The 27,745-nt window shown below is 41.2% G+C and overlaps 1 protein-coding gene across 1 annotated transcript in view; it reads right to left on the reverse strand.

Annotated features, from left to right (window-relative positions):
- Positions 1 to 19,008, reverse strand: part of nsmfa (NMDA receptor synaptonuclear signaling and neuronal migration factor a) — a 54,489-nt gene extending 35,481 nt beyond the window's left edge. Inside the window, 4 exon segments of the mRNA XM_051938796.1 lie at positions 977 to 1,049; positions 2,260 to 3,156; positions 3,432 to 3,493; positions 18,623 to 19,008. Coding sequence (XP_051794756.1) covers positions 977 to 1,049; positions 2,260 to 3,156; positions 3,432 to 3,493; positions 18,623 to 18,693 — 1,103 coding nt within the window. The 5' untranslated portion in view covers positions 18,694 to 19,008.
- Between the last annotated feature and the right edge of the window lie 8,737 nt (positions 19,009 to 27,745).

Raw genomic sequence — 27,745 nt, forward strand, 5'->3', positions numbered from 1 at the left:
AAGATATGTGTCCCAGAAATCACTTTCAACCAAGTTTCCCATTACAAAAACACCTCTCCAGGAAGTGTTAATTAACCTAACCTGCTCCACATGATGTCATTTCCTCCTGAAGAAAAGGCTGACCAGACTCCAAGGTTTTGAGTTAATATAAAGTAATCAACAGGTTTACGACAATATCTTTATAAATAACTTTCAGTTTTATTCAGTTGTATATATAATATTTAGTGGAATCTTTGTCTAAAAATACCATGTGGTGTTGAGTTAGAATAATAGAAATGTTGATTTTAGGCCTGGAAACAGCAAAAATGTCAACTATGTTACAAAGAGTACTGCAATTATATATTGACCCACAGACTCATATTTGCATGATAATTTTTCTGTTTCCTTACATTTGTGAAGCATTTTTTTAGCCCAGACTGCATAAACCAAATCTTCCTGCTACCAAAATACACGTGTTTGGGTTCATTCGGTGTAGTTGTGCTATAATTAGACAATAAAGTTGTTGCATGTCAACAACTTATCACTTGTATTCCAATTAACACGTTTAATTAATTTATTCATTCAATTCATTGCTTATTGTAAGCAATAAATGATTGTTGTTTTTCTTCCTTGAATGTCAAATGATCTTTCAACAAGCCCTGCTTGCAACTGCATCAATTATTTAACTCTAACAAAAAACAGCATTGACAAAGTATTCACTGTGATGGACGGTCCTCCTTGAGCAAGTTTTAAGGGAGTCTGCAAGGTGGTTTTTACAGCTTGCTCCGATGAAGGTCAATGGCCGCCTAGATAGGAAATCAATCTGAGAGCCAATGGCATGCTTTGGAAAATGGTTGGTGGTGATAAGTATGCAGTTAATGGACTAAAACAAGCAAAAACAGCAGCATGGTCAGTTTACTCTGACCTTCCAGGTACTGTGACTGGGTGCTCATGTATGCGTGTTTATGTACATGTTAGGTGTAGATAAACGTCGGACACTCACGCCTGCATGGTTGTCGTGGCAGTTTGAAAGCTGAACATGTTTTCCTTTGGGAACCAGTTGGTGTCTTCTGCAAATCAGAGAGGAGGGGGAGGAAAAAGAATGAGGATTCCAAGGTTAAGCAGACAACGAAGAATCTACGTGCCACATTGGGCAAATGTGGTCATAAATATATTAGAAAAATGAAGGCACAAAAAGCAGCACCAGCACTTCACAGTCCACCACTCCACAAATGGAGAGAGGGAGACACAAGGGGAGAGACAGCAGAGGAGAGAGACGGGGAGACGAAGAGTCAGAAATACAGACCACCACGTCACATCCAACATCAAACCCTCAACCCCGGCGGACCTGAGAAGAAATAGATTTGAAGGAAGTGTGTTGAAGTGTAATATTAGCTCATAGTCATGGATATTATCTCTTTTATTTATCCAAACTTGGGAAAGCCAGTGTTTTTGAGCTCAAAATGAAACTTAACTCAAATATTTAGAAGGTATTTATTACTAAAGTGTGATTTTCTTACTTGTTTGACACTCAAGTGGGAAGTGCTGCTCCTTCTAAACAACTATAATTAAACTGTCACAAACGACAGCAGTTTCAATGGATATTAATTTTCAACTAAAATGCCTTCAGGCAGTGGCAGAAATAGCAAGAATACCTCTGAATGCCATCCAATATAATTATCACTCAAGAAATGCTACTGTTGTGCTGACTTTCTGGTAAATTTTGAACCAGACTTTATGGCATTTTTAATCTTGTTATATATCTTGTTATATTGAATATTTAGAAGAATCTTTGTGTAAAAATGCCATGTGGTGTTTGGTTATAGGCGGCCATGTTGATTTTTAGGCCTGAAAACGGTAAAAATCTCAATTATGATACAAAAGGTCCCACAATTATTTATTGACCCTTTTAATGCTTGTTGAGTAGTTTTGAGTTTTCCTACATTTTGTCATTTTCTAGCATTTTTGAAACCGCTGTAACTATAGTCTACTATTGAGCCTTGCAGAACAACATTTTTGTATTCACAGGGCAAATACGCTTTTTGGTGTTTCTTTTTTAGTGACTACTTTCATGCAAGATTAAAAAGACAGCCGCAGAAACAGCTGGATCTCATGTTAACTGTGTATTGTACTTGAAGCAGTCAAATGCTATTTCATCTCTGGTCCCACATCCCGCCACTCCCTGCCACACGGCGTCCTCGACAACCTCGCCGCCACCCTTCCCACCCTTCGTTTGGATTTCAGCGCCTCTCCCTTCCTCTGTGTCCTCCGCCCTCTCACCTCTCTCCAGCCCAGTCACCCGGTCCACACTCCACATCCGCTCTAGGCGTCGGTGCTGCTTGCCTGCCTCTCTGGACGCGCTTTCCAGGTCCAGCGAGCCCTGGCTGCGCGACGGAGCGCCGCTGCACGAGTCACAAGCCAAACCGCTGCACTCCGCCTCCGCTTTCCCGCCCTCTCCCCAGCTGCGGATGTTGTGGGCGCTGACTGAGGTCTGCAGCGGAGGTTGGGACAGGTGATGGTGGTGGTGGGCGTGGTGGTGCGCTGCATGATGGGAGTGGGACCCTGCCACAGTTAACTGCTGCTGGTTGCTACTGCTGCTTCCGCTGGCCCCGCTGCCGCCTCCTCCGCTGCCGGATGGTGCATTCGAGTGGTGGTTGCCGTGGTGGTGATGATTGCTGTGATGGTGGCTGCTGCTGGTGCCACGGCCGCTGCTGGCGCGGTGGTATTGCGTTGGAGATGATGAAGCGGAGGATGGGGAAGTGGAGGGCTGGACCGACACACCTCTAGATCCCACCCCGCCACTCCCCGGCTTCTCCTTTAGGACGTCCAGTTCTAAGCTCTCCTTGCTGCCCCGGCCGCTGCTCATCAGCATACCGTGCTGGGTGGTGATGGTGTACACGCGGGCCGGCTGCAGGGTGCACTCCACAAACTTCTGCTGGTCTTCCTCTGCTGAGAAGCTGCGTTCGAGGGACAGCCGCGGTGGCTTGGTAGAAATGGTGATGGCAGGGGGAGGGGGCTGGAGTAAGCCCAGCGGCTGCTTCACTAGACTGGGCTCCGGTTTGTCTTTACAGCCCTTTGTGTTGGAGCACGAGTGGAGGTGATTGTTGTTGTCGGGGCCAATCTTGTCACTTTGCAACTCCGGGTCAGGACCCACCAACGTTTCACACAGGAGATGAGCTAGAACATGAAACAAGGAGACGGAAATAAAGACATTAGTGTTAAAGAAGGCACCGAGGTGCTAAAGAAAACTGAGAAAGAGGAGGAAAGAAGAGGATGACACAGAGGATAATATCATCATCTTTCTTCGGCTATCAGCTGTTGTCGTGACACGCTAATGAACACGGCGTGGCATTTCAATGGAAGATGAGGTGCACCAGGTGGAGGAAGGATTAAGTCCACAGCGGAATATGCAGAACACAACAGAGGGATGAACAAATGGCAGAGACGCTGACCTGATCCGTTTCGGTTTTCAGGGTGTGTGTGGGACAGGTACTCTCCAAATGCTCGTGCTGCTCTGTGGGGACACACACATGACACACATAAAGACATTAATTCATGGGTGGAAAGGAGGGATGAGTGGAGAGAATATATAAAAGACAAGGGAGAGAGAGGAGAGAAGGGCAAGGGAACTGTAAATTATAATCCTAATTGCCTGCTTTGTTGGCTTGTGCCACCCACAGATTAAGATGCCGCTGTTTTATCTCCACACTTCAGGCTGCCTCAGACACAGTGTGAGACAGCAGGAGGAGATGGAGTGAAGGATTGTTTTAGGTAGAGTTAATTTCTCAGTGTGACCTCACTTTGCGTCGGTGGATGTAATTTGCAGCCGGCAGACTGTAAGCGTGTTCGCATCCTTGTTTCACGCACAGGATGCATGTGTGGCTGTATGTGCTGCTGTATCATCGTGTCAAGAGAAATCCTTAACCTTGACAGCAAGATTGGTCAGAGATGTGCTGAGAATAGATTCTGTGAGCTCCACAGTACTGCATCAGATGCCTTTTTTCCCCACTTGGTTTTTCTTTTACTAACACACAGAAATAGATGGAAATACTCTACAGGCATTCATTCAACCACATACAGTTAAAGCCTAATATCACAGAGGGCTTCTTCTTTTAATATAATGGCCCCAGGTCTGCAGTTGAATGATACTGACCTCCTAATGTTCCTCTGGTGAATGTGTGTGGCTGGAGTCGAGCAGGAACGAGAGAAAGACGTGAAGGAAGGAAAAAAAGATGAATAACTCTGAAGATGTTCTTTCTGTGTCATTCTGGGTTCTAACTGAGGGGAAATGTACCGCAGCAATAACTATTAGGAAAAATGATTCGGGATAGTAATTAAGAATGAAAGGAGAGGAAAGGAGAAAATGGGAGACTATATTGCTGTCGTGTATTAATTTGTTCTTTAAGTTGTTTAACCCTCTCACCTCCAAAACCAGAAACTGCAAAAAGAATCGATGGATTTTCGACCTTAAACTACTCATCTGTGACACCTCCTATCAGGAAAATAACCAAATCTAAGCTTAAAATTGCTGAAAAGTCTACATGATTGACAAAAAAAATCAGGAACTTCTCAGGCTGTGCTTAGAGAGCAGATAGAAGACGAGCATGGGGACAAATAAAACTGGAAGCAGACAGTATGTAGACATTTTTCAAGAGTAAATATTGGGAAAATGTTGCTAATGTTAATTCCAGATTTTTAATTTTTTTGTGAAATGAATCTGTAAATTAATTCAGCATTTGTTTTTATTACATCATAACTGAGTCATATAGCACAGAAGACCTTTTTGAGTCCTTTCTACTTCTTGCAATGGTTGTACAGTTTCCATAGAGGTGCAAAAAGAGCCCACAGTGAGTCAAAAAACACCCAGAAACTGCCTGTCGTTTAGGTGTTTAACAGACTCATGTATTGTTGCTGATCATTATTATAATGAGCAAGCAAAGCGCACGTTAATCTAACAAAGTCTGCCCCATCGCTGAAGTTTAACATCAGCATTTACAGAAGTAAATCCAGGGAACATAAACCACCTATAGCAGTAAAATACAAACTAAGACATCTATATTTCAGCACACTTTAATGTTATTCAAAATGAATGACTACTTTTTTATTATGCTTACAGTGGGTCCATCTCCTATACTTTTAAACCTTTTCTTAAAAAATACTTATGTTTAATGATGATACAAAGTGTTTAACAATGTTTATCGCTAAAGGATCTATTCAAAGTCAGAAAAGTTGTTATATTTGGTGTTTGTATGAAGTTTATATTCATGGATCTTAAAAATAACCCGATGTGTTCAATACCCAGAGCTAATTAACTGTTTACTCCTTAACTTCACCTTAGAACACAGCCTGGATGTTCTTGGTGGTTCTTCTGATTTTCTCTAATGCTGCTAATGTCAGGGGTGACTGCTGACACACACAAACACACACATTTGTGCTGAAGAATCCCCTGCAAACGGGTGAATCTGTGGGTGTTTAACGTCCTCCCTGGCAGCTCCGTCAATTATTAAAGCCTGTCCAGTGCAGCAAGTACACAAACATGCTCGCTCACTCACATACGCTCACATAAAGTGCAGGAGTGCTGTTAAATCAGACTTTTCAAACGCTTATCTTCCTGCTTTCCTGTGCAGTTTCTTATTTAAACTTAGCCCCATATTTCTAACCCCCTTCCCCCTTTTTTCACTCCTTTGTAGTGAGGCTCCTCCAGAGGCATTTTTAGTGAACAAAGCTGCCCTGTATGTTTGAAGTGACATCCTGAGAGCAAATGACCTCAATTCAAGTAAAATACACATCTTAGAAACATAAATTCATTTGTTATAATGTACCAAAAAGCTAATTTAACCTGAAATTTCTTCTAAAAACAGCTACTGTAACTGATCAGATTTGACCGAAGGACATCCTGTTAATGGAGCTGTGGACATACCGCTTTAGAAGGATTAAAACAGTGTGATAACAATAATCAGACATTGGTGCAGCTTGTGTCTGACTACATCTCGGCTTTTTATAGCAGTTCCAACTGGCCACACTTGAAGTCAAGCCTGCTGTCATAGAGAGACACGATAATAACTCCGATGGGGATAATGCTAACACTTCCGGACAGTCCCTCCTCGCCATTCATAGTATTGCGCTCGTTTGTTCACATGAAAAGTGACAGAAGTAGCAGTTTGAACCGAAGAATACAACAACAGCTTCAGAGAGACGCTCAGATCCTGCGTTCATCCTCACCTCTACACATGAGGCCGACCGCTCCCTGAAGTGGTGCGCTTGTTGTGTTTTTGTTGAAATGTTCAGACGCACCAACCCTCAGCGCTGTCTTCAGAAAGATGTTTCAGACGCTGTTTGATAATCCGACAAGTGCACAAACTTCCTCAGCCTCTGATCACTTCAATTAATATTTTACATTCAGCCAAACTAAGAAATATAAATACAGAGGAGCATTTAGCGCTCCTAAAGGTTTTGGTCACCAGAGAAATCGTTCACGTGTTAGCTGTCAGCCTTATGCACACTAGAGAAATGACCTAACATTAATGCTTGTGCTATCTGACGTCAAACACTTGCCCGGAACATTTTGTGCCTCAGTTCAGCGGAGTTTCTTTTACTTATTTTGCAAACATAATGAGCCAAACTTTCCATTACAGGACCTCCCTGGGTAAAATTGAGAACTTACAGCACTAAATTGCAGCCCTATTGGAGCTTCTACATTCATCTAATTTTTATATTTTGCTGCCGTGCAACATTTATAAATGAAAATGTTTTTCTTTGCCCGCGGAGTCAATTTGGCTTCTCCCATTGTTTACTGTCAGTGGCTGAAGCCAAAGTAAATCAGACTCCCTGAGAGTTCGGGGGTGTTGTTGAGGAACGAGAGGCTGTGCACGTGCTGCGACACCATCCAACTCCCTTCACTACATTTCTAAAAATAGCTCGCCATGCCGCTGCAACTCTGGTCTACTGCATCATCATCTCTGAAATCCTCTACTTCTTCTGTTGTAATGGTCTGCGTCAGTGTGTGTGTACATTTGCTATGTGCATGTGAGTCTGTGACTTTCTATTTATATTTAAAGGCAGCAGGAGAAGAAAAGATGGAAAAAAACAGCAAGATAAGTGTGTTTGTGTGTCTACATGTGGTGATGAAACAAGCAACAATCCCTGTTAGGGACAGCTGAGATGAATGTAGTCTGCGCTCTAATCAGCAGGTGTCCCTCAGAAGCTCGGAGACATTTTCATTCCTGTTTTATTATTCAACAGGCTGGGCTCGCAGTCTAGAATCAGCAAACAATGGTGCAAGAGACTCAAATCATCCATTATACATGAGAGGAAACGGAGTTCGGAAATGGAGAGAGAGCAAAACGCCTCTCAATCCATCCATTAAACAAAAACCTCTCTTTCTACTGTCGTCTCATATTGCTCTCCTTCGCTCGCTTCATATATGATACGTGAGCAGGTCACATGAGGGGCACAGGTGTGCCTGCACAAGTGAAAAATGAAGGAGGAGGAGAAGGAGAGGAAAGAGCTTGACAGACGGATATAAAATTCGTCCTGCATGCTCGTAGACATGTGACAGAGGTTTGGAGGGAAAGAAATGAGTTAGGGAGGGGAGTTTCTGAGGAGGAGAGGAATGATTACAGCAGAGAGGAAGAGGAGTGTGCAGAGAGAGGAGGGGAAACTGGGGCATATTAAAAATGAAAGGTTGAGTAAACTTGAAGAAATGGAAGCAGACAGAGAGCAGAGTCTGGACAATGAAGAAGTAAAAGATAAAAAATGACAACAGGCTCAGTTTCCACCTCAGGGCAGCTTTAAAACCCAACTGAATCCTAAACGTGGAATCCTTTGTGTCATTTAACCCTTTATGAGATGCCTTTGGGCCCATAGCTATGAAATATGCAGCTTACTGACTCTGATTTATATAAATTTTATACAATATTTTAGAAATGGCGAGTGTAAGAACAGAAGTCACAAGGATAGCGGAGGTCCAAGTTCACTGTCTTGAATCCAGATCAGATTAGATATTCTGACAGTGATGGACTCACTTGAGGTGACTTGCTATGAGAGAGTGAAGCCTTTATGCCTTAAAGGTCCAATAATGTGCCTCTTTTCAACTCAAAATACTGCAAAGATGCTTCCTTTCACCATGACTGTATAACCCCTGGTTATGGGCTGCTCTGAATGGCTTGTTTTTGCTGCTGCTGGTCCCGCCCCCTTCAGGAAGAATACGCTCTCTCTGTGATTGACAGTTGGAGCTGATTTAGTTACGTGTTACATAGCACCTGGGTTAAATTCTTACTTGCTTGCAAAGCTGGACAGCTAGGTAGTTGTGGGGAGGCTTGACGAACAGCGAAAGTGAATGTCCTCATATCTTAACAGCTTTTACTTTAGACCCTGCAGCTTTTATCAACCACCAAATGTAATAAAAATGTATTTTCACTTCAGAAACTTTAAAGGTAGAGATGAATTTTAGGTCTTAGAGGACCATATCTACGATTGAGCATGTCTGATTCTACAATGCCAACCAGCCACAACATGAAGCCACTAAGAAGTGAAGTTAATAACATTCTTTGTTGCACTGACAGCCCGTTGTTCAAGTTGATTCGTGAAAGACAAGAAAAAAGTATAAAGGCCAGAGTATCTCCAAAACAACAGGTCTTGTTGGGTGTTTTTGCTTTGTAGTGGTTGGTAACTACCGAAATGTTACAAGGAAGAACTGGTGAAGCAGCACCAGGGTCATGGCCATCCAAGGCTCATTAATGTGTGTAGAAAGTGGAGATTGGCCAATGTGATCTGAGCTGACAGGAGGCAAACTGTAGCACAAATTGCAGAAACCCTTAATGCTAGCTGTGATAGGTGTCTGACCACAGGAAGCTGTGATGCACTGTGTGTTCTGAGAGCCCACGCTGACCCCGGTCCACCACTAAAAGCGCCCACAATGGACATGTGAGTGTCAGAAATAGACAGTGAAGCAATAGGAAAAGGTGACCTGCTCTGATGAATCATGTTTTCTTTTCCATCATGTGGACAACTGGGTGTGTGTGTGTTGTTTATCTAGGAAAGAGATAGCAGCGGGGTGCACTATGAGAAGCAGGCGGAGGCAGTCTGGTGCTCTGGGCAATGTTTTGCTGGGAAACCTTGAGTCCTACATTTATGCGAATGTTACTTTGACATGTACCACCTACCTCAACTTTGTTGCCGACCACGTACGGCCCTTTAAGGCAACACTTTCCTCTGATAGCCTCCTTCAGCAGGACAATGCACCCTGTTACACTGCAAAAAAAAATGTTCAGAAATGGTTTTAGGAATATAGTGTTGACTTGGCCTCCAAATTCAAAAGGTCTGAATCTGATCGAGCTTCTGTAAGAGGTGCTAAAAGAACCAGTCTAATCTAGGAACTCCCCACCTGACAGCCTCCAGTACTTAAAAGATCTACTGCTTATGTCTTGGTACCTGACACCACAGCACACCTTCAAAGCTCTTTAGAGTTCATGCCTCAATGGGTCAGAACTGTTTGGACAACATGACAGCAACCTACACAATGACTTTGCTAATATACTGTATGTTTTGCATATTATATGTAAATGACAATTTTACCAACATTCACAGTTCATTGGAAACTGCATCAAAGATGACAATCTCATCATGGGATCCATTTAGAGCTTTCTATTATATCATATGACCTTCCTCAGCAGATGGAGTTGAAATTGAATTATGATGTTCATATCATTATTTTCCTCAGCACTGTAAGAGCCCGTGTTGCTTCCAAGATGAGGACTAAATTGTGTTCTTTATGTTGGAAGCAACAGTGTCTGAAGTCCTTGTTGAAGCTGTTGAACACTACACTAATTCCTGCTCTCAGCTACACAGGTCCTCAAATGAAATGGCAAAACACCTTGTTTTGGTTGAGGTTTTGTAAAGCCTTAGCTTGGAAAAAAATATTAAAACTATTTCTATAAAGTTTGTGTTCTTGGTTAAAGGAAAAAACCATAACTATCTTTTTTTTTAAAAAAAAAAAACAGGTCTTCTGTGTTTGAGTCTGACATTTTCTTGACCCGTCCATTCACCCTGATCTCATCCATATGCAGACTTTGTCGCTCAAAAGATAACCTGACATTCTTCTTTTTCTCGCTGCAGACGAAAGTCATAATTACGAAGGCGGCTGGAGGGCTTTCTTATTTTAACTTAAACATATAATCTTTTGCTGAAATGACAGAGAAAACTCAACTTTAAGAGTAGACCGAATACTGTTATGTAAACCTTCCGTGGGTACACCATGAAACCTAAAGCTCCAGCTTTATTGTGTGGTCATCTCTTCTGTTCTGTCTGAGTGAGTGAGTGAGTGAGTGAAAGTGAATATGAGCATATTTTGCTTTTGTCTGGTTCTGCAGTTCAGCAGATAGCGTGGTGTACTTGCATTTCATAAGCTGAATGAGTTATACACACTTCACTCCTTGAACACATTTTGCCGCAAACTCCGCTAACCACTTCACAGACCCATAAAAGGACCCACAACAACAAGAAGGTACACCTCAGCACTTCAGCTCTTTAATGGATCTAGACGGAACAATGCATAACTAGATGCTCGACAGATGGGAATGTTACGAAACTCTAAACATGCCCTTTCCTTCTTTCTCCTCTGGTTTTTGCATACTAATGGCTGCACAAACCAGATGGTAGAACTAAGCCTGGGCAATTAAACAATAGGGATATCTAGCAGTGATTCTTCATCAGTAGCAACGATAAATAGTTAGTTTCTCCTAAATGGATTAGATGCGAAGGTTGGTTGCATAAACAAACTCCAAGTATGCTTCCTTCATGGCTTATAAACAGCCTATCATACCCCTTAATAATGGAGTGACATGCAAACAGCGAGTCTTTTGATTGGTGTGTTTGGTTGCACGAGTAGCAAAATGACGCATAAAATACATTTTTCGCTGGTTCAACCCTTTGCCCTCCATCGGCCTCCCCAATGGCTTCAGTCCAGGTCTACAGGCTCTGCCACCACCTGTTCTCTCGTCGCCTCCATCTGCACACCAGACCAGACCTCCCCTGGTGGAGGCTGTGGCTGACGGGGACAAGTGGTTGCCCTTGCTAGACGGACTTCACGGTCTAAAAGCACTCCCTAGTCTGGGAAAGCATCTTGAATCTTATTAGTATCAGTGCTGAACTCATATGCAGCATTAGGTCATGAGTGTAAGATGGTTAAGATGATAATCATACAATGAGAATCACATTAAAGTTTCAAGGAGTAATCGATTAGTTGACAACTACCGAACCAGTCGCCAACCACGATAACAATCGACTTAAACCACCTTACAAGAAAAAAAGTCCAAATTCTATGATTGCCGTCTCACAAATGTGATTCCCTTCTCCATCCTCCTCACTAGGAGAAACCTTGTCCCTTCCCACTTCCCCCTAATGGTCAAACAGCAGCTGGTTACAGATTACATTACAGCAACTGCCTAAAAATTAGCACTTCCTAAGTGTTTGTGTCTGTTGATGGAAATCAGTTACAAGTCAAAGCTTGTCCAAAATGACTGCTTCAATTGCTACTCTTTAAATGATGAATTCTCAACATGTGCTTGAGAATCTCCTCACTCAGGCTCTCTTTATAACAAACGTTTACTTTAAGGAGCACTTGTTGTCCAACACTCTCAGTCCGGACAGTGACACAAACTGTCGGCATACAGGCGGTCCACGTGAACCTTCATGGACTTGGATGGAAAACAAAACTTACACCATGCATAACCTTGTGGTCGCAGAAAGCATGACTTGACTCCCAGAGCCTGCTCCCATGTAGGATCCCCATCTAAAGACATTCAGAAGGTTCTGAGTGGCAGAAGTTTAAGAGTTTCTTAAATGTTCAAATATTAATTGCATCCTAGTGATGTGAGGTCAGTTTACCTCAAAGTAACCATTACAAGTTCCAAGTACAAATTCCAATCGTCAAAAATCCAGTTAACAAAAGCAAAAGAGACAATTATTAAACCTCCTGATGACTGCTTTTTGCAAAATTTTTGTAACATGCTACCATGTTTGAATGTGTTTTTGGTTACATTATGAATGTCCCAGTTAACTGTTTTTGGCTCTAGAGCTGCTCTGGGTCATCAGATTTTTTTGTTTGTTTGTTGATATCGGATCAAATTTTCCCAGACAATGCACATTTTAAGTATTGTAGCTTAACTGTAGTACCTGATTGTACCATCAGGTGGGCTCTTACTTTTTAATGCTGTTACAAACAGAGGAGGTGAGCAGTTCCATGTTGGCAAGCAGAGAACATTATGGGAAATGCTAGTAAAGGAGCACCATGACAAAGACATTTGTAAGGCCTTTTGATGTCAGAACAACAAACATATTGGAACACTCTTCCAACAGCATATTTTTATATTCAACAAGAAAATGGATCAAACAAAGTATCCGGCATAGGTGTGGGTTTATACCAGTCACTTCTAAGTTCCAGAGATCATCCCTGATCTTGGGTTTGGGACATCTCTCATTACATTTCTCTCAAATTCTCAATTATTAGTTGTACGGTTGGTCAAATTATAGAAAAACAACAAAAGAGAGAAATCTCAGATTTTTAAGTAAAATTCTTCATCTTTAATCTACCCATTTGAAACTTATCTCTAAGGCTACAAAATGAACACTGAAGACTTACAGGATTAAAGAATAAACTTTCAACTGCCTACAGAGGCTCTCCATAGAGTATTCATTTCCATTATTGACCCATTTCTAATCACTCCAGGCTTCTTTCCCTGTGGATTCTGCTGCTGCATAGCACAGTGACTGTACACTGTATCTTCAGAGGTGAAGCGGCTCATGACTGAAAACAGGTCATCACTCCCCTGGCAGTGTTCCCACTGGTCTGAATATCATCAGAGCTTATGTCTCCTCTGGGTGTCTCTCCGCTGTAAATAACGGGCTGCCAAGAAAAGAAATTCCTCACTCTTTATGCTCCTTAATCGAATCCCCCTCTTGGATCCACTAATTAAATTGGGTTTTCTACAAACACACACATGCAGAGGAGCACACACAGACAAATGTGTACAGCCGAGGTGATGAGAACCTGTTGAGAGGCTTGTTGCACGTGCTGAGGGCCAAAGGGACTTAGTAATGTCATTTGCAGTCTTGACAGTGCAGTGCATTATGGGACATGTAGGACCTAAGCATCTGATTAAAATGTTAGTACACTAAAGGCTGAACACAATCACCCAGACATATACAGTGCTGCAGGCTGGTTCACCCACAACACTCTTCTGTTTCACTGCAGTAGCCAAAAAAATAATGATTTTCACAACTTCTATGAACAATAGAGTTGTTTTCTATCTGATATTTTGACTTGTCAAGGTAAGAAAACACAGGTGTGAATAATGACATCCGTGTTCACGAAGCCTTGACATTAAATAGTAAAAATAGGTGGAGAGCATGACTAAAGCAAAATGTACTAGAATAGAATGAAAATGGCTAATTTTGTGTACATTAGGTATATGTATTTAAGATCAACAAAATCTTTTGCTTGAGTGGAAAGACAAACTTGTAGCAAAGACAAACCTTCCTCGAAATGTATTAAGAATATTATCCCATTACATGTCTATACATTATTTCAATTATTTGAGATTTGATGCTTGTAATTACATCACCTTGATCATCTTTTGCCACCAACAGCACAAGCAAAAGATGGAAAGCATAATTTGCATTTTCTTTTGCTGATATTTTGGAAAGTCTTTTCAAAATTACACTACACTGGAACTGAAACCTGACTAGTTTGACAGTAAACAGATTTTGTTGGCATTTATTTCCGCTTTATCGTTTCCCTACTCAAATGAATTCCACTGTAAGTCAAAAATGGTGTAATGAAAATACTTAAATAAGTATGGAATGTTTTTTGTGACCATGAAAACAACAGCAGTTGTCACTTAAGGTCCACTTTCTGTGATGCTTTTGTTTTAAATCACATGGTCTTCCTGATCAGCAAATTAAGTTACAATAGTCAATATTAAACTATTTAACTGCTCGAGTCACTGATCTGATTATCTTTCTGATCAGCAAAACGGTGAACACTGCTTTTGTCTTGTCACTGCACCTGTGCATCAAGATTTAGGAAATTATTCTTGCCAAAGTGGATGTGTGTTGTAGGTTTGTCTGTAAGCAAGATTATGGACAACCTACTGGGCCAAAGTCCACAAAACCCAGTGGAGAGATGAAGCATGGCCAAATGGGTTTTGGTGCAGATCAGATTTGAATTTGCAAGATGAGGCATTGGCCTTGGTGGAGGACTGTGGTCTCCAGAAATTAACAGCCACAGTCAAGCTGTATTTCACACTATAATACTTAAGCTTTGCTAATAATCTTCAAAAATTGCTCAGAATATTGGAAATTTGGAACCACTGTGTTTCTGCTGCGACATGTTCAGGTTGTTTTGTCAGTGAATAAATAATAAATAGAGTAAACATGCACAATAGCAAACAGACACAGACAAACAATCCCACAGCACTGCTGGAGTCCTAATCATTGTTCAGACTGTAATCAATAAAATCTGCCTCATTCAGCATGTTTAGAGCCAAGAAAAACGCTGTTTGTTTGAACAAAGGACCAGAGAAAGAGATGAAGAGGGAGATAAACGTGATGGAACGAGATTTGTTTGACTTCAGTGATTGTGCACGGAACATACATGAATAAATGAATGACTTAAAGGGAAAGAAAAACGCAGATTTCGGGAAAGAATGATCAGATCCTCAGAAGAAAGATGGTGTCTGTCTGAGCTTGAGTAAATCAGAATAAAAAATGGCCACGTAAGATCATTAGACCCCAGGCCAACAACAAAGTCACACCTGACTGTCCTGAATAAACCAAGACACAATATTTCATTTGCATTCGTCTGTACAAACCGATCCTTTCATCTTCCATGCCATTTTTCACAGCCTCACAGCTTCATGAACGCTGTTGTCCGCTGCCCTTCAGCCGAACCACAGCAGCGGCTGATCGACAGATCAAAGCATTTGCTTTCTCACTCAGTGTCGCAGAATTCTGCTGTGTAAATTAGAGGTAATCTCTCCCCCTTTTTCTTTCTCTCTATCTTTTTATCCCTTTGCTTTCAGTTGCTAGCTTCTTCTCATGAGCTGCTGGAGGAGAGATTGTGACCTGTTTCATAATCAGCACTACATAAACATGCACACAGGCACGCTCAACCACAGTGCAAGACGCCGGCATCTGCTGAGTGTTTTATGTTCTATTGTTTGTATTCCTTTGGATTTGGTCATTCATACCAGCCTGCTGTCCTCAAACAAGTCATCACAATGGAAGACAGAGCAGGTCGTCAAGCACGGCTTGTCAAAATGACCCTTATGAGTGTTTTCCAATTTGGCACACCTATCAGGAGGGCAAAGAAACAGCAGAAGTCATTTTAGGGATGGATTTAGGGATTTGTCCTCTGCTTTGGTCCAGAAGAAAATGCCTCACCAACTATTGGATGGGTTGGTATTAAACTGTGCTCAGATATCCATGCCCCCTAGAGGATCTAGAGTACTGATTTTAGTGAATCTCTGGCTTTTTTAGTGCCAATATGGTGTTGAGATTTGTGGGTTTTGAGTGAAATGTGACTTACTGCTGTATGAATTGGCCTAAAAATCAGTCCCATGGATGAACTTATTTCCTGTGGTGATCCTAGAGCCATGATCACGTCACAGTTTGGATTTGTCCACCTGGTTTTTGGCCAAATAGCTCCAAAGCCAATGATATTTTCATCAGCTTCACTTTGTGCTTGTGAAGAAATGTAAAATAAATGGTAAAGTTTACACCTTCCAAACGCCATTCTGTTGACATTGTTACTGTGAGTTTGTTGAAATTGACATTCAGCTCAAAGCATCACCGTCACAGAACTGCTAGCATCACTGTTTTCATATGTATAGTTTAGCCTTGTCTTTGTTTAGGTAAGAAACAACATTTATGAAGTTGTTTTAGGTCATGAAGACAGTTCTCGGTTTGCAGAGCACGTCCTGGTGGTTCCCAAAAACTTCGAATGTAAAAAAATACAATCCATGGCCTCCACAAACAAGTCAACTTTTGAATAAATCTTTCATGTTGCTTTGTTCAACTAATGTTCTATGCAAGAGAATCAGACAACAGCCGCTGTGAGGAATGATAAGGGAGTTTATGTGCTGTGCAGGTTAACAGGCATGTGTGTGTTGGACAAAAGAATTGTATTTACTGTGGCTTGTTCCACTCTGTTTACACATCCTTTGACAAAGAATGATGACTCCAACTTTCACAGAGATATATGGACCTGCTGCATTTGCCTGTGAGCTTCTAAAAGTGTGTTAAAGTGTATCACTTGATCTCAGTCACACTGTGTGCTTTTAGGGACAGAAAGCAAGTCAACGTAATGTAAATTATTACATTAAGTTCGGATGAGGGTAAAGATGAGTGCATGTAAGTCGATGTAGTGTCCTCTGAAGGATGAGAAGCACAAGTGTGTGTTTGTGTGTGTGCTTCACAACTCATATAATTCCCAGAATGCAGGAACATGAAGATAGGCCATATGCCCAGCTAAGACTGGAAGTGCACAGAGGTTCATATTAACCCCTCTGACCTGCTATAATCCAAAATCCGTTGATTTATCTGGCCTGTTTTTTCTCAAGTGTTACAACCAATTAGCAATAAACAGACCTTTTAAAGCCTCATCAAAAAATAATGAGAAAAAATGAATTGTCTGGCCTCGTATCAGTGGTAGAAATCTTAAATCCCAATAATTACTAAGCAGACAATTCCAGTTTACAAATTTTTGACTCAAGGGCACAGTTGTGCATTTCACCACTCTACTTTAAGCGTTATGGGAAGAGCAGTACAAAATGTACAAAAGAGATCTTTGGGGGAAAAATGAACATGAAATTGTGTATTAAATGTAAGAAATTTCTCCATAAATGACTGTAATATGAAGGAAAAACTGAAAAATCTACAGAGACAAAGTCCAGCCTCTCCTTCAGACAGAATGGAGGCTGAAACAAACATATGTAGATTAAACGAAGAGAGTATATTCACAAACGCCTCGCTGTGTGCATGCAGATGTGCTTGAGGATGTGAGGTGAACAGATGGAAAGAAACCAGTTTCTGAGTGCTCGCTTCCACATTCATGGAGGTCATGTGCTGGTGAAAGGCTGATAAATATTGGATGTGATTCAGCTGCATTTCTCCTCTGATGGAGCCGAGGTTCATTCTGCCATTAAGTCTGAAAAATTAAACTCTGAATCGTGTGTGAAGGAGAGAGAGAGAGGATAGAGAAAACGGAGGAAGGCGTGTGTGTTCATCCTCTGTAGCTGCCAGCCGAGTCACATGTGCGAAAGTATTTCTCTGGATCCACTGTTGACATTAAATAATCACTGTATGTCTAGAGATGGACTTTCTCTCTCACACACATATCTACACATCTGTATACAGTAGCTGTCTGCTCAGGACAGCCTCTGCATACCAACATCACATTTTCCTTTCAAGGTGGCACACAAACTGCACTATAGCTCCACTGTGATAATGTAAGGAGGACGCACACCAAGACAATGACGTAATAGCACATCAGCCCACATCTGTGGATTGTTGGAGTCTGCACAAGTCAAGGTCATTCATTGACTGAATTAGAATCGCACACTGGTGGAGCCCGGTAGATGCTAGATTTGTATTCTGATCTCACTCCTGATTGTGGCTCTCTGTCTGAGCTTCATGTGACATGAGAGCACACACTCTCACGTGCTTCACCACCAACCTGCAGCCTCTCGCAAGCAGCCCGTGATGGATGGATGGGTGCCATTAGACACCTCCTGCTGTAAACAGCTGGATGCGGTTCTGGTCTTAAGACTTGACTTGGCTCTGGACGGGTTGGATTCCGGCCAAACAGTCTGCTGAATAAATTACCAGCTGCTGCCCTCTGCGCCTGACCCAGTAGCCTAAGTGACCGTGATAGGTGATCAGCGGAAGAGACACAATCGAATGCCGTGATTGATTAATTGACAGCGGGGTTATTTGCCCGCTGGGTTGTAAATGAAGCCGCCTCATTGCTGCGCTGCTCGCTGGGGTCGATGATGTCCAGGCAGAAAAGACGTTATTGGAGGGGTTAAATTGCAAAAACAATCAAATGACATTCAGTTTTACCGCAGAGCATGGGATTTTTAGGTGATGGCAAAGTGAGGAAATGCACCAGGGTTAGAGTGAGTCACGGCAGTCCCGCTTTGCCTCTGCATGACTTTGGTTATACAATGATGCTCCATTCACAACATCAGTAAAAGCAGCGACGTGCCAGAGGCGCATCCTCCAACAGCTCATTTAGACACAAAACCCCAGGATTAGGAAGACCTTCCCTGTAGAGGACCACACTGTCTGATTACAGGTGCAGTTTGGGGAGAATAAATGGAAATTTTAAGCATATATTTGCTCAGACGCACGCCCCGAGCCAGACGGGACAGTCGGCAGACAAGAAAAAGCGCAAAGAGCCCTTTCTCTGCGCAGTGCAAGGCATGCGGGCTGGATCCAGGATAGCGCAGTGGCAATTCATCAAAACACACAACTGTCACACCTGCTAACTTCGCCGAGGGTCAGAACACAGACTTATGATTAAGACTTCCAGGTGGTGCCATAAAAACGCGTAAAAAGGCGCAGAGCTCCGAGCGTCACTCACCTAACTTTTGCTGCCACAGAAGATATCGCATCGTTTCTCAAATTCTTCCTCTTGGACACGGCAGTTCCCATGCTGACATGGAAACGACGCAGGCAGGGAGACAGTTCATTCCAAAGCCTCGGATGGATGGACGGAGGGATGAGGAAAATGGTATAAAAAATACGCAAAAAAAGTTGAAGGGAAATCCGGGAAGCTGGGTTACGCAGAGCGAAAAAGAAAGACGCCAGCCTCTGCTCGCTCTCTCTGTCTGAGTGTCTGATGTGAGCACGTACGTGGGGTATCTGCACAGCTGTCAGGGAGGCTGAAAATACACAGCACCCCCCACCCCCCCTCTCCTCTCTCTCTTTCTCATTGATCTAAAAATGCAAGGGGCGGATTGGTGGCGATATCACCATCATCATCATCAGGCTCACGGAGAGGAGGGGGCGTGGAGGCACTGAATGGGGGACACTGGTGCCATCCACCTGTGCCATTCATCTCATCCATTTTTAGGCTGTGCCTTTATTTATTACCCTCCGTTATGTAATCGGTCATTTTTGGTTGAAAGCAGCCCTGAAATGGACTCTAATCCGAGACCAGCTCAAGACAAAGGTTGCTTATCCACAGCCAAGGACAGAGGGAGGGTGGAAGTTGAGGCGCTGCAGAGCTTTTCTTCAAACAATAAAATAACAGGAGCTTTAGCTGGTTTCTCTGCTGTTAATGTTTTTTTTTTATTTTATTTTTATTTTTTTTTTTTGCCCAGGACCCTCATCAAAAGAGATCCTAAAGGCCAGGTCCTTCTGAGACTCTCTAAAATTACAGTATGGCTGTTAATTAACACCCCAATGAGAGTTTTCTTTCTTCAGTCATACATCCACAATGAATCCAGTTTTCTATATTTTGCTGAAGATTTTGAAAAAAGAAAAAATGAAGCTGAATGGGCAGAAATGCCTGCCATTATTCAAGAACAAAATACACACCTTTAACCCTCCTGTTGTCTTCACTTATGGGCACCAAAAATATTGTTTCCTTGTCTGAAAAAAAAAATCCAAAAATTCAGAAAGAAAACCCCCAAATTTCTGAAAATGTGCAAAACCTTCAGGTTAAAAATTCCAATAATTCCTTAATTTCCTGTCAAAGTTTTTTTTTTTAATCTCTTAAATTTGGCAAGAAAAGTCTTGTAAATATTTTCAAAAAATGGGTAAAAATCCTCCCAAAAAATCCTAGAAATATCTAAAATGGCTACATATATACATTAGTAAAACTTCTAAAATATTCTTTAAGAACATTCACAAAATGTTTTTTGGCCGCCATGTATAATAACCCAATAACTCAATTTAGAAAACGCACACAAATAAATCGCAGTTGCATAGTTCCTTAATTAAACGTGCTTATTTTTCTGTTTAACAGTAAATTCTACCTACCTGGAAGTGTCTTCAAACAACTGTGGGTCTGTGCAGTAGAGTTTAAAGATGTGATTTGTAGCAATGAAAACAGTAGGATTCTGAATTTATCATTTATTTTTATGTGGTTTTATGAGGAGCATAAAATAAAAATGTGCAAATTTAACTTTTCATTGATAAAACTGAAGCAAAAGATGACAAATAGCCAGAAATCCAGAGTGAGGATACCACCTTAAACTCTGAAATATAATTAATAGCACAGATCAATACTGCATGTGGACATCCTATCGGTTTACGTAATGCTACGCTGTGCAGCTTGATTTTCCCTTTTATTTGAAGAAGTCATTGTTGGCTAAGATCCCAGAAGCAAAGCATCACACCGTTCAGAGACAGATAATCGCTGTTGTCCATGATGGAAGATTGTGAGTGTTGGTCATTGTGAATACACACACACACAGAAAAACACATGGGTGCATGCATATATCATACAAACAGACAGAAGCACAGACAGCAGACGAGTCGCCCAGTAATGGCCGATTAGCCTTCAAACATCAAATCCATCAATCTTTCAATCCACAGGTCATTTCATCAGCAGCTCGAATGTGCAGGGCGTCCTTGGGCTTTTTATCTTTTTAGTGTGTGCTTCTCCTGCGCACCCGCACTAAGACAAAAGGAATGAAAATCAATAAATAAAGCAAAGCACCGCTGGGCTGGTGTGAGCTGCTGTAGGCCATTAAGCAGTAAATAATTCCAGGCTGCTCTGACAAGAATGAGGGAGCTTGTGTGGATGGACTGTAGATGAGCACCGGGGAAGGAGGGATGAATGAGTTCCTCACGCAAGCCAGAAAAGAGAGAGACAATGTAAAGAGGAGCGTGAATGGAGGCATGAATGGACAGCTGGGATGTCCTATAAAAAAAAAGAAAAAAAAAAAGAGTGTAGCTACTATCAGCGGACCCAGTGGGATACCGCTGTGCTCAAGCATGCTGCAAAAAGGGGAGGAAAGGGGTGACAAAATAGATGAAAGGCAGTGAAAATGGGACGAGAGGAACGACACGTGCAACCATAAATCCACATCTGCCCAAGATATTAGTGTCTCCTCTGACCCTGACAAGCACTCACCATTTGATTGATTGCAAAGCAGATCGATATTTGAGTCTGCAACACTTACACCAGCAGCCGAGCGGTCCGATATGGGGACTGAACTCACACTCCGGCCTCAATTTAGATTTTTCACGAGTGCACAGTTAGGAAGGGAAAAACAATCTTTATTAAAGTATGAAGCAAGATGATATACAGTGTATCGCATTCTATATATGGAGTGCAATTTAACTTAAAGCACCCTCTGAGTAATTGTCCCACTGCAGAATACAAAAAGTGCCTTTCCATCATTTCAGTATTGTAGTTGTGCTAATGGCATGGCTAGAGGTATGGTGATGCCAGTCATTCACACTTTGGTGAAATATCTCAGCAACTACTGGATGGATTGTCGTTCATTTTCCTACAGGTTTCATGATAGACTCCTACTGACTTTGGTTATTCCTTCAGCACCCTTAAAGCATTGATATGGAGTGAAATGTCTCATGGGTGGACTGTCATAAAATAAAAAATAAATAAAATTGGAATTAATGTGTCGATTCCTTTGCTTTTTCTGTCTGTAATTGACAGCGCAGAGTCAAACAATCACTTGGCGGCCCACACGTGATTGAGTGTGTAAGACCTGGACTTTCTCTTGTGTTGGGTCGTGTTTCATTTGCTATTTCCTACTTGTTCTGTTGTCTTACCACAGAAGCAGGAAAATATGTAACTGAAAAGAGCTTTGTTGGGGATTTGGCAGTTTTAAAATGCAGTATATGTGAGCATAGAGAGCAGAAGGGAAGCAAATTGATGTTAATAGCCAACACTGGCTAAGTTTAGGTTCCACTGAGGCACAGCAGACTACATGAAAACAGTCATCCACCCAGTCCTTGTTCATTAGTTTCCAATTGATCTTTGAATTTCTACCCTCTCCGAATGTTCCATAGCATTACAATTTCCACACAGCTCTGACCAGTACTCATGCAATCATACTTGATGGTAATGTGCTAACAATAAGGATTCTAGACAATTTCGTCCAGGATGAATAAAGCTGATTTTACCTGATCTTCTCCTATCGCTATGTTGATATTGCCATTAACAATAAAAGAAATCCACTGGGTATTCAGTCCCTCAGATGCTGGGAGTGCATGAAGACCCTTGTGTTCACTCTTGCAGCCAGCATTGGAACATGTAGTAAACTTTGCACGTGGCTTACGCATCTTAGAGTTAACAGAACCTTATCTGGAAACACCAGGCAGTGATGGAGTACGACTATGTAAAGTCTGAGCTAGTCTACTGTTTTGCTTTCTCAGTTCGAAGGTGGTAGTTTAGTAAAATTCTCACTGGCTTTCAAAGCTGTAAGGCCAGCTAGTTGTGGGTGAATCTGAAGTATGGCAGAAGTAAACACCATCTTGGGACATCAGCCTCAACTGTACTTGTTATCATTTAGCACAAGTCGCCGCTGTTCAGTCTTACAGAGCTGCCAGGATGGTTGCACACTCAGAGCGTTGTTTGATTTCGGTAGATCTTAGAGGCTTTCAAAAGCAATAAAGTTCAGTTCTACTTTATTCCAGCATTATCAAACACGTGGAGTCCAAACACATTCAGCTTGTCGCCTGCTATCAGTCCTTTATCTGGGGCTTAATCAATCCATCTGACAGTGAGGAAATGTGTGTAGAACAACTGATAAAAACATCATCAAAGCGAGAACTTGAGTTACGGCTAAAGAAGAAGGGAGATTTAGTGATAATCAATGACAGCTTTATCTCCTGGAAGTCCAGATGTCTAATCTGTTCACATGAGGGCAGATTTCAGATCAGAATTGTGAAGGATGGACTATTTTTGGAGACTTTGAGGAAATGAATGATGAAGTTTGGGGGATGGGCAAGATGAATGAATGTGTGGTTGATATAGTGGGAAGTAGTGAAGCTTAAGAGTGGATTAAGACTAAAAGCAAAGGAAGGCCTTAAGTGAGACAATTTTAAACTTTCATACCCACCCGAGGGAATGTTAATAACACTGAACTCTTGTTTCTTTAAATATACTGTTTAATTTAAGGAGGATGATGTAGAGGGTCCAACCCCCATTAAAGAATGATACTTCCCAATGGTAATGAACTTTGATAGTGCATTATAATCTCATTTGCTATATTTGACCGCTTAATTAAGTCACATGGTCATGACCATTAGAGAGGACAGTTGCACAAAGCTTCATTGTCATAGTTCACAACCTTTTTTTTTTTATTAACACTGCCTGATGCAAGACTCAGTTTTTTTTTAAAATCCAACAAAACGGGTCCGTTTGTAAGAAGGACGAGCCTTTGTTGGATTTCAAAAACACAGATGATCGTCGTGTTGCTCTGCTGGCAGTAGGATGCAGCTGTAAGATTATATTTAGACTTTTTATTCTCACTTCATCTCACCAATTTCAGCTCGTGCTTGTATCTTTGGATGCACTAATGATTTAAATTGAGTGTTTCTGCCTGACTGGGACCGAACATATCACAGATTGTTTCTTACATTAGTGTGAAGAGACTTTATCAGCAGATGAGGAGTGAACACTGAGTCATCATCTCCGTCAGAGAACACTTAAACTCACTGTGATGCTGTTATTTTTCTGTTTCTCAGATTTTAGTCCTGTAACACCAGGCCTTTTATAGTTTGTGATGTCAGTTATCTATTATTAGGTTTTCTTAAAATTCACCTGACAGGGGATGCTTTAGATACACTTTAAACTGATAGTTTTATAACAGTATTTCTTTAAATTCAATTTATTTTTAAATTAAGACTGCTCCCTTTAAAATAAACTATATCCAATGAAGTTAATCCCATTTGGATTAGTTGGTAGCTCACTCTTTGTGTTGTTTTTCACTATGGTAGCACATCTAAGGATCGTTTTTGGTCAGTTTGTGAGCGTGTGTATCAACCGTGAGATTAATGTTGATCCAAGCTGAAATATCTCAGCAAACACTGGAGAGATTACCAGGCAGTTTAGAACAGACATTCATGGAGTCTACAAAAAAACAAACCTCTACATCTCTGAAGACTTATTCATAAATCATAGCTTTTATATTGGCTATTCATTGCCCATTGTTGGTAAATTATTGATGTGGCTGTAAGAATTTCAATGCCAGTCAGTTCACTGCTTTCATCCAGACTGAACTGTCCAATTCTATATAAAGAACATACAGGTGAGTGACAAATTACAGGGAAAAAACACATGAAATGGTAATGGTAGCAGTTTTACTACTCTTTGGTATGGATTCTCCAAGTGTCTGGAGATCTACAGGAGGCAGGGAACGCCATTCTCTCCAAAAACATTCCCTCTTTTTTCCAAAATCTCCCATAGGTGTTCAGTTGTATTCAGATCTGGTAAATGTAAAAGCCACAGCAGATTATTTAAATCATTTTCACACTCATCAGACTTTTCAGTGGCACCTTGTTCCCCATAGATGGGCATCGTCGTCTTAGAAGAGTCCACTCCCATCACGATAGAAATGTTTCATCGTAGGATAAATGTGATCTTTCAAAACCATCTTATATTGGTTTGCTGTAATCCTTCCTTCTAAGGTACAAGTGAGCCCAAACCATGCCAGAAAAATGTCCCTTACAATTTAATGGAGTCACCAGACCCGCTCACTCTAGTGGTCAAAGTCTTCCTTTAATTTTCAGAATCATTCAGCTGTCTGTTTTTTTTTTTTTAAACCACATGATGAATGATGAGGATTTTGTTCATTCTATGACTTCTCATCTTGCTCCACCAATAAATCAAAATCTCCAATTACCCAGTATGATTACCAGGACCTAATGACTTAAGTGATCTCCCGACCTTTCCTCCAGCACCTTGAGGTTGACATTTCATTTTGGATGAAATATCTTGGATTGATTTCCATGAATTTTGGTGAAGGAATTCATGTTTCGCACAAAAGGGTATTCAGTAACTGTGACAATTTAATTCTTCATCTAGCACAAGCCAATACTTAATAGATATTTGGACATAAACCAGTGCTAGTTGTGATTGTTAACGTGATAAGATGCTAATCTATAATGGCCTAAATAACATTGTTACACCTGCTTAACAGCAGCATCTTCACATTCCTATTGCCAGCATGTTAGCATGCTGATATTAGCATTTGGCTCAAAGCACCACAGTAAATAAGTGCTGCTAGTGTTGTTGTTTGTCCTATTTAAAGAATAATCAGTAAACTACTGAGGAGAGGAAATGGAAGAAAGATTGCTCTGCTAGTTCCTCATTAGCACTGCTACCACTCAGTTTATGGTGCAGCTTGAGCTGGCTTGCGGCTCTTGAATGTATTAAAAAAAAAAAAACAGATGCCTTTCAAACCCTCTCAGCAAATAGGCTACCGACTTGTGCATAAATCTGGCCTATGGTGCTGTGTAGCGTTTTTGTTAAACAAACTTTATATATCTTCCTTCGTGAGGACTTTCGCAGTAAACGATGTCTCTCGAGGCAAGCAGGCTGAGGGCAAATAAAGATAGTGATGTGATGAAAGGCAAAGAGGAACGCTTGGAGAGCAAATAGAGGGAAAATGATGTTTCACTGCTATTACTTTCCATTATTGCAGTGTACCGGATAATTTCAAAAAGCTGCTCAGTGTCAGTGAGGACACCGCTCACCTGACGCAGCAGGGAGGAGTGAAGGGAGATGGATGGCAGCAGTAAAGTGACAAAAAGCGAGGTACAGAATGAAGCGTGCTGGTGGAGGAGGAGAGATTTTCTCGGGCAGATGATGGATAGTGCAATCCTCGGCCAAGGAGAGAGAGAAAATGTGTGGAGTGTATGTTTGTGTGTGCATGTGTGTGTGTCAGTTTTAACCAGGTGGTAACAGGGGACTCTGAGAGGCTTAAGTTTAAATTGACTGTCAGAATACTGTAGCATCACAAAAACGAAAGTACATCCGGTTACTGCAACTTCAGAAAACACAGGTCGTCCCAACCAAGTCAACCTGCCAAAGCCAAACGGTGTTCTTGCATCGGCCTTAAAAAAACGCAGTGATCGCCATTCAGCATCCCCGTATTTCTGGAAGAATCTGAGCAGCACATTTTGTCAGGTACAGTGAATCTCTTTCCGGCAGTTTTTTCTGCTCCTCTGCACTCGCCGCAGCGTGTCAGAGCCAACAGAGCCGGTGACAAATATACTACCAAACAAGGTCAGCCAAGAGACATTTATCCCCCTCTGCATACGCACACCAACTCGCCACCACATCAGTCTCACCCTAAGAAGTGTGTGTGAATACATTACAGTGGCACACAGCTGATACAGAACCGTTTGGCAGGCAGGCAGGCTTTGCATGCTATAAGCTGCCATACGAGCAGATCCCTATCGAGCTCCGTGACTGTAGCGAGAACCCAAATTTGTACTTTGCCGCCTCATACTTGTGTGTTAAACAAAACAGACAAGCCGCCAGCTGCAGGTTAAATGAGCCTGTGGTCTGTCTAAATAAGTAATTGGGAATTATGTTAATGCAGCATTTGACAAATTGCCCAATTTAAAATGACAATAACAGTTGAAAATTACTTTATATTAATCATCAGGCGAAGGTGGGATACTGTTTAGTTACACCGTGAATGTTGGGTTTTTAGTTTTTCATGAGGGATATAAAAAAAATAAGCAAATGCTTCATCAAAGGACAAAAACTTGAACTCATTTCAAACAAGAAGGTGGCTACATGCTAAATCTCTAATATCTCAGTTTTAAAGGCTAGGGCTGATAATCTCTTATTTTTTTCAAAAAAATTCCTGTTTTAAGCTGTCGACAGCACTCTGGTCCAAATCCATTTATTCCTAGTGAAGATGTTAAAAAACAAATCACATAGAGATACCATACCAGACAGGAAATGTGGAATTTAGGCAGACTATTTGGAAGTAGAAAAAGGGATAACATGAGATTAAATCTTTCCCCATTCAAGGATTATATTTAACAGGCTTTTGAAAGCTACGTCCAGAACAATCGCAGTGGAAAATTAACACCTACTGCATTATGGGATTAGGTGAAAGCAGCGACACATAGAGACATAATGGCATGGGCCTGGAAAACAAACCAAAATTAAATAAATGCATATAAATGTTTGGGTTCAATAACTAACTAAATAAATATATATTTTGTGGTTATGATAACCTCCAATAAGATTGTATTCAATAAAATATATTGACTCAGCAAAACTAGTTTTTCTGATTATTTTTAGTTACAACATATACTATGAGCTTAAACACAAGTTTTATGTTGATTATTGATAGTAATTAAAAAAACTGTTATTTCAATGGTTTGAGAAGGATTTTTAACTCGCATTCACCTAAATTATGATAATAATGGATGCAAGTTGTTTATATGTTGCTCCAATCAAATCCTGACCTCAAAAATGTTGCTGTCAAGGTAGTTTTAAGTTCACTCAACCTGAATTTAGCTTTAAATGAATTAATGCAGACATCTGAGTTTAAATTACACGCAATAGTAACTTGATGCAATTATTAACATTATAATGAAAATCAAAACCATCAAAAGGATGTTTGCAGCCTCAAGGACGGCTCTAAATCGGTCAGTTAGATTTTTATATTGTAACTGTGCATTTCATGGTGGAAACGGGTCCCATGAATTACTGCATAAAGTGTAGAAAGTGTACAAAGATACAGGAGAGGGAAACGTTGAC

The sequence above is a fragment of the Acanthochromis polyacanthus genome, chromosome 18 (assembly GCF_021347895.1).
Source record: "Acanthochromis polyacanthus isolate Apoly-LR-REF ecotype Palm Island chromosome 18, KAUST_Apoly_ChrSc, whole genome shotgun sequence".
NCBI lineage: Eukaryota > Metazoa > Chordata > Actinopteri > Pomacentridae > Acanthochromis > Acanthochromis polyacanthus.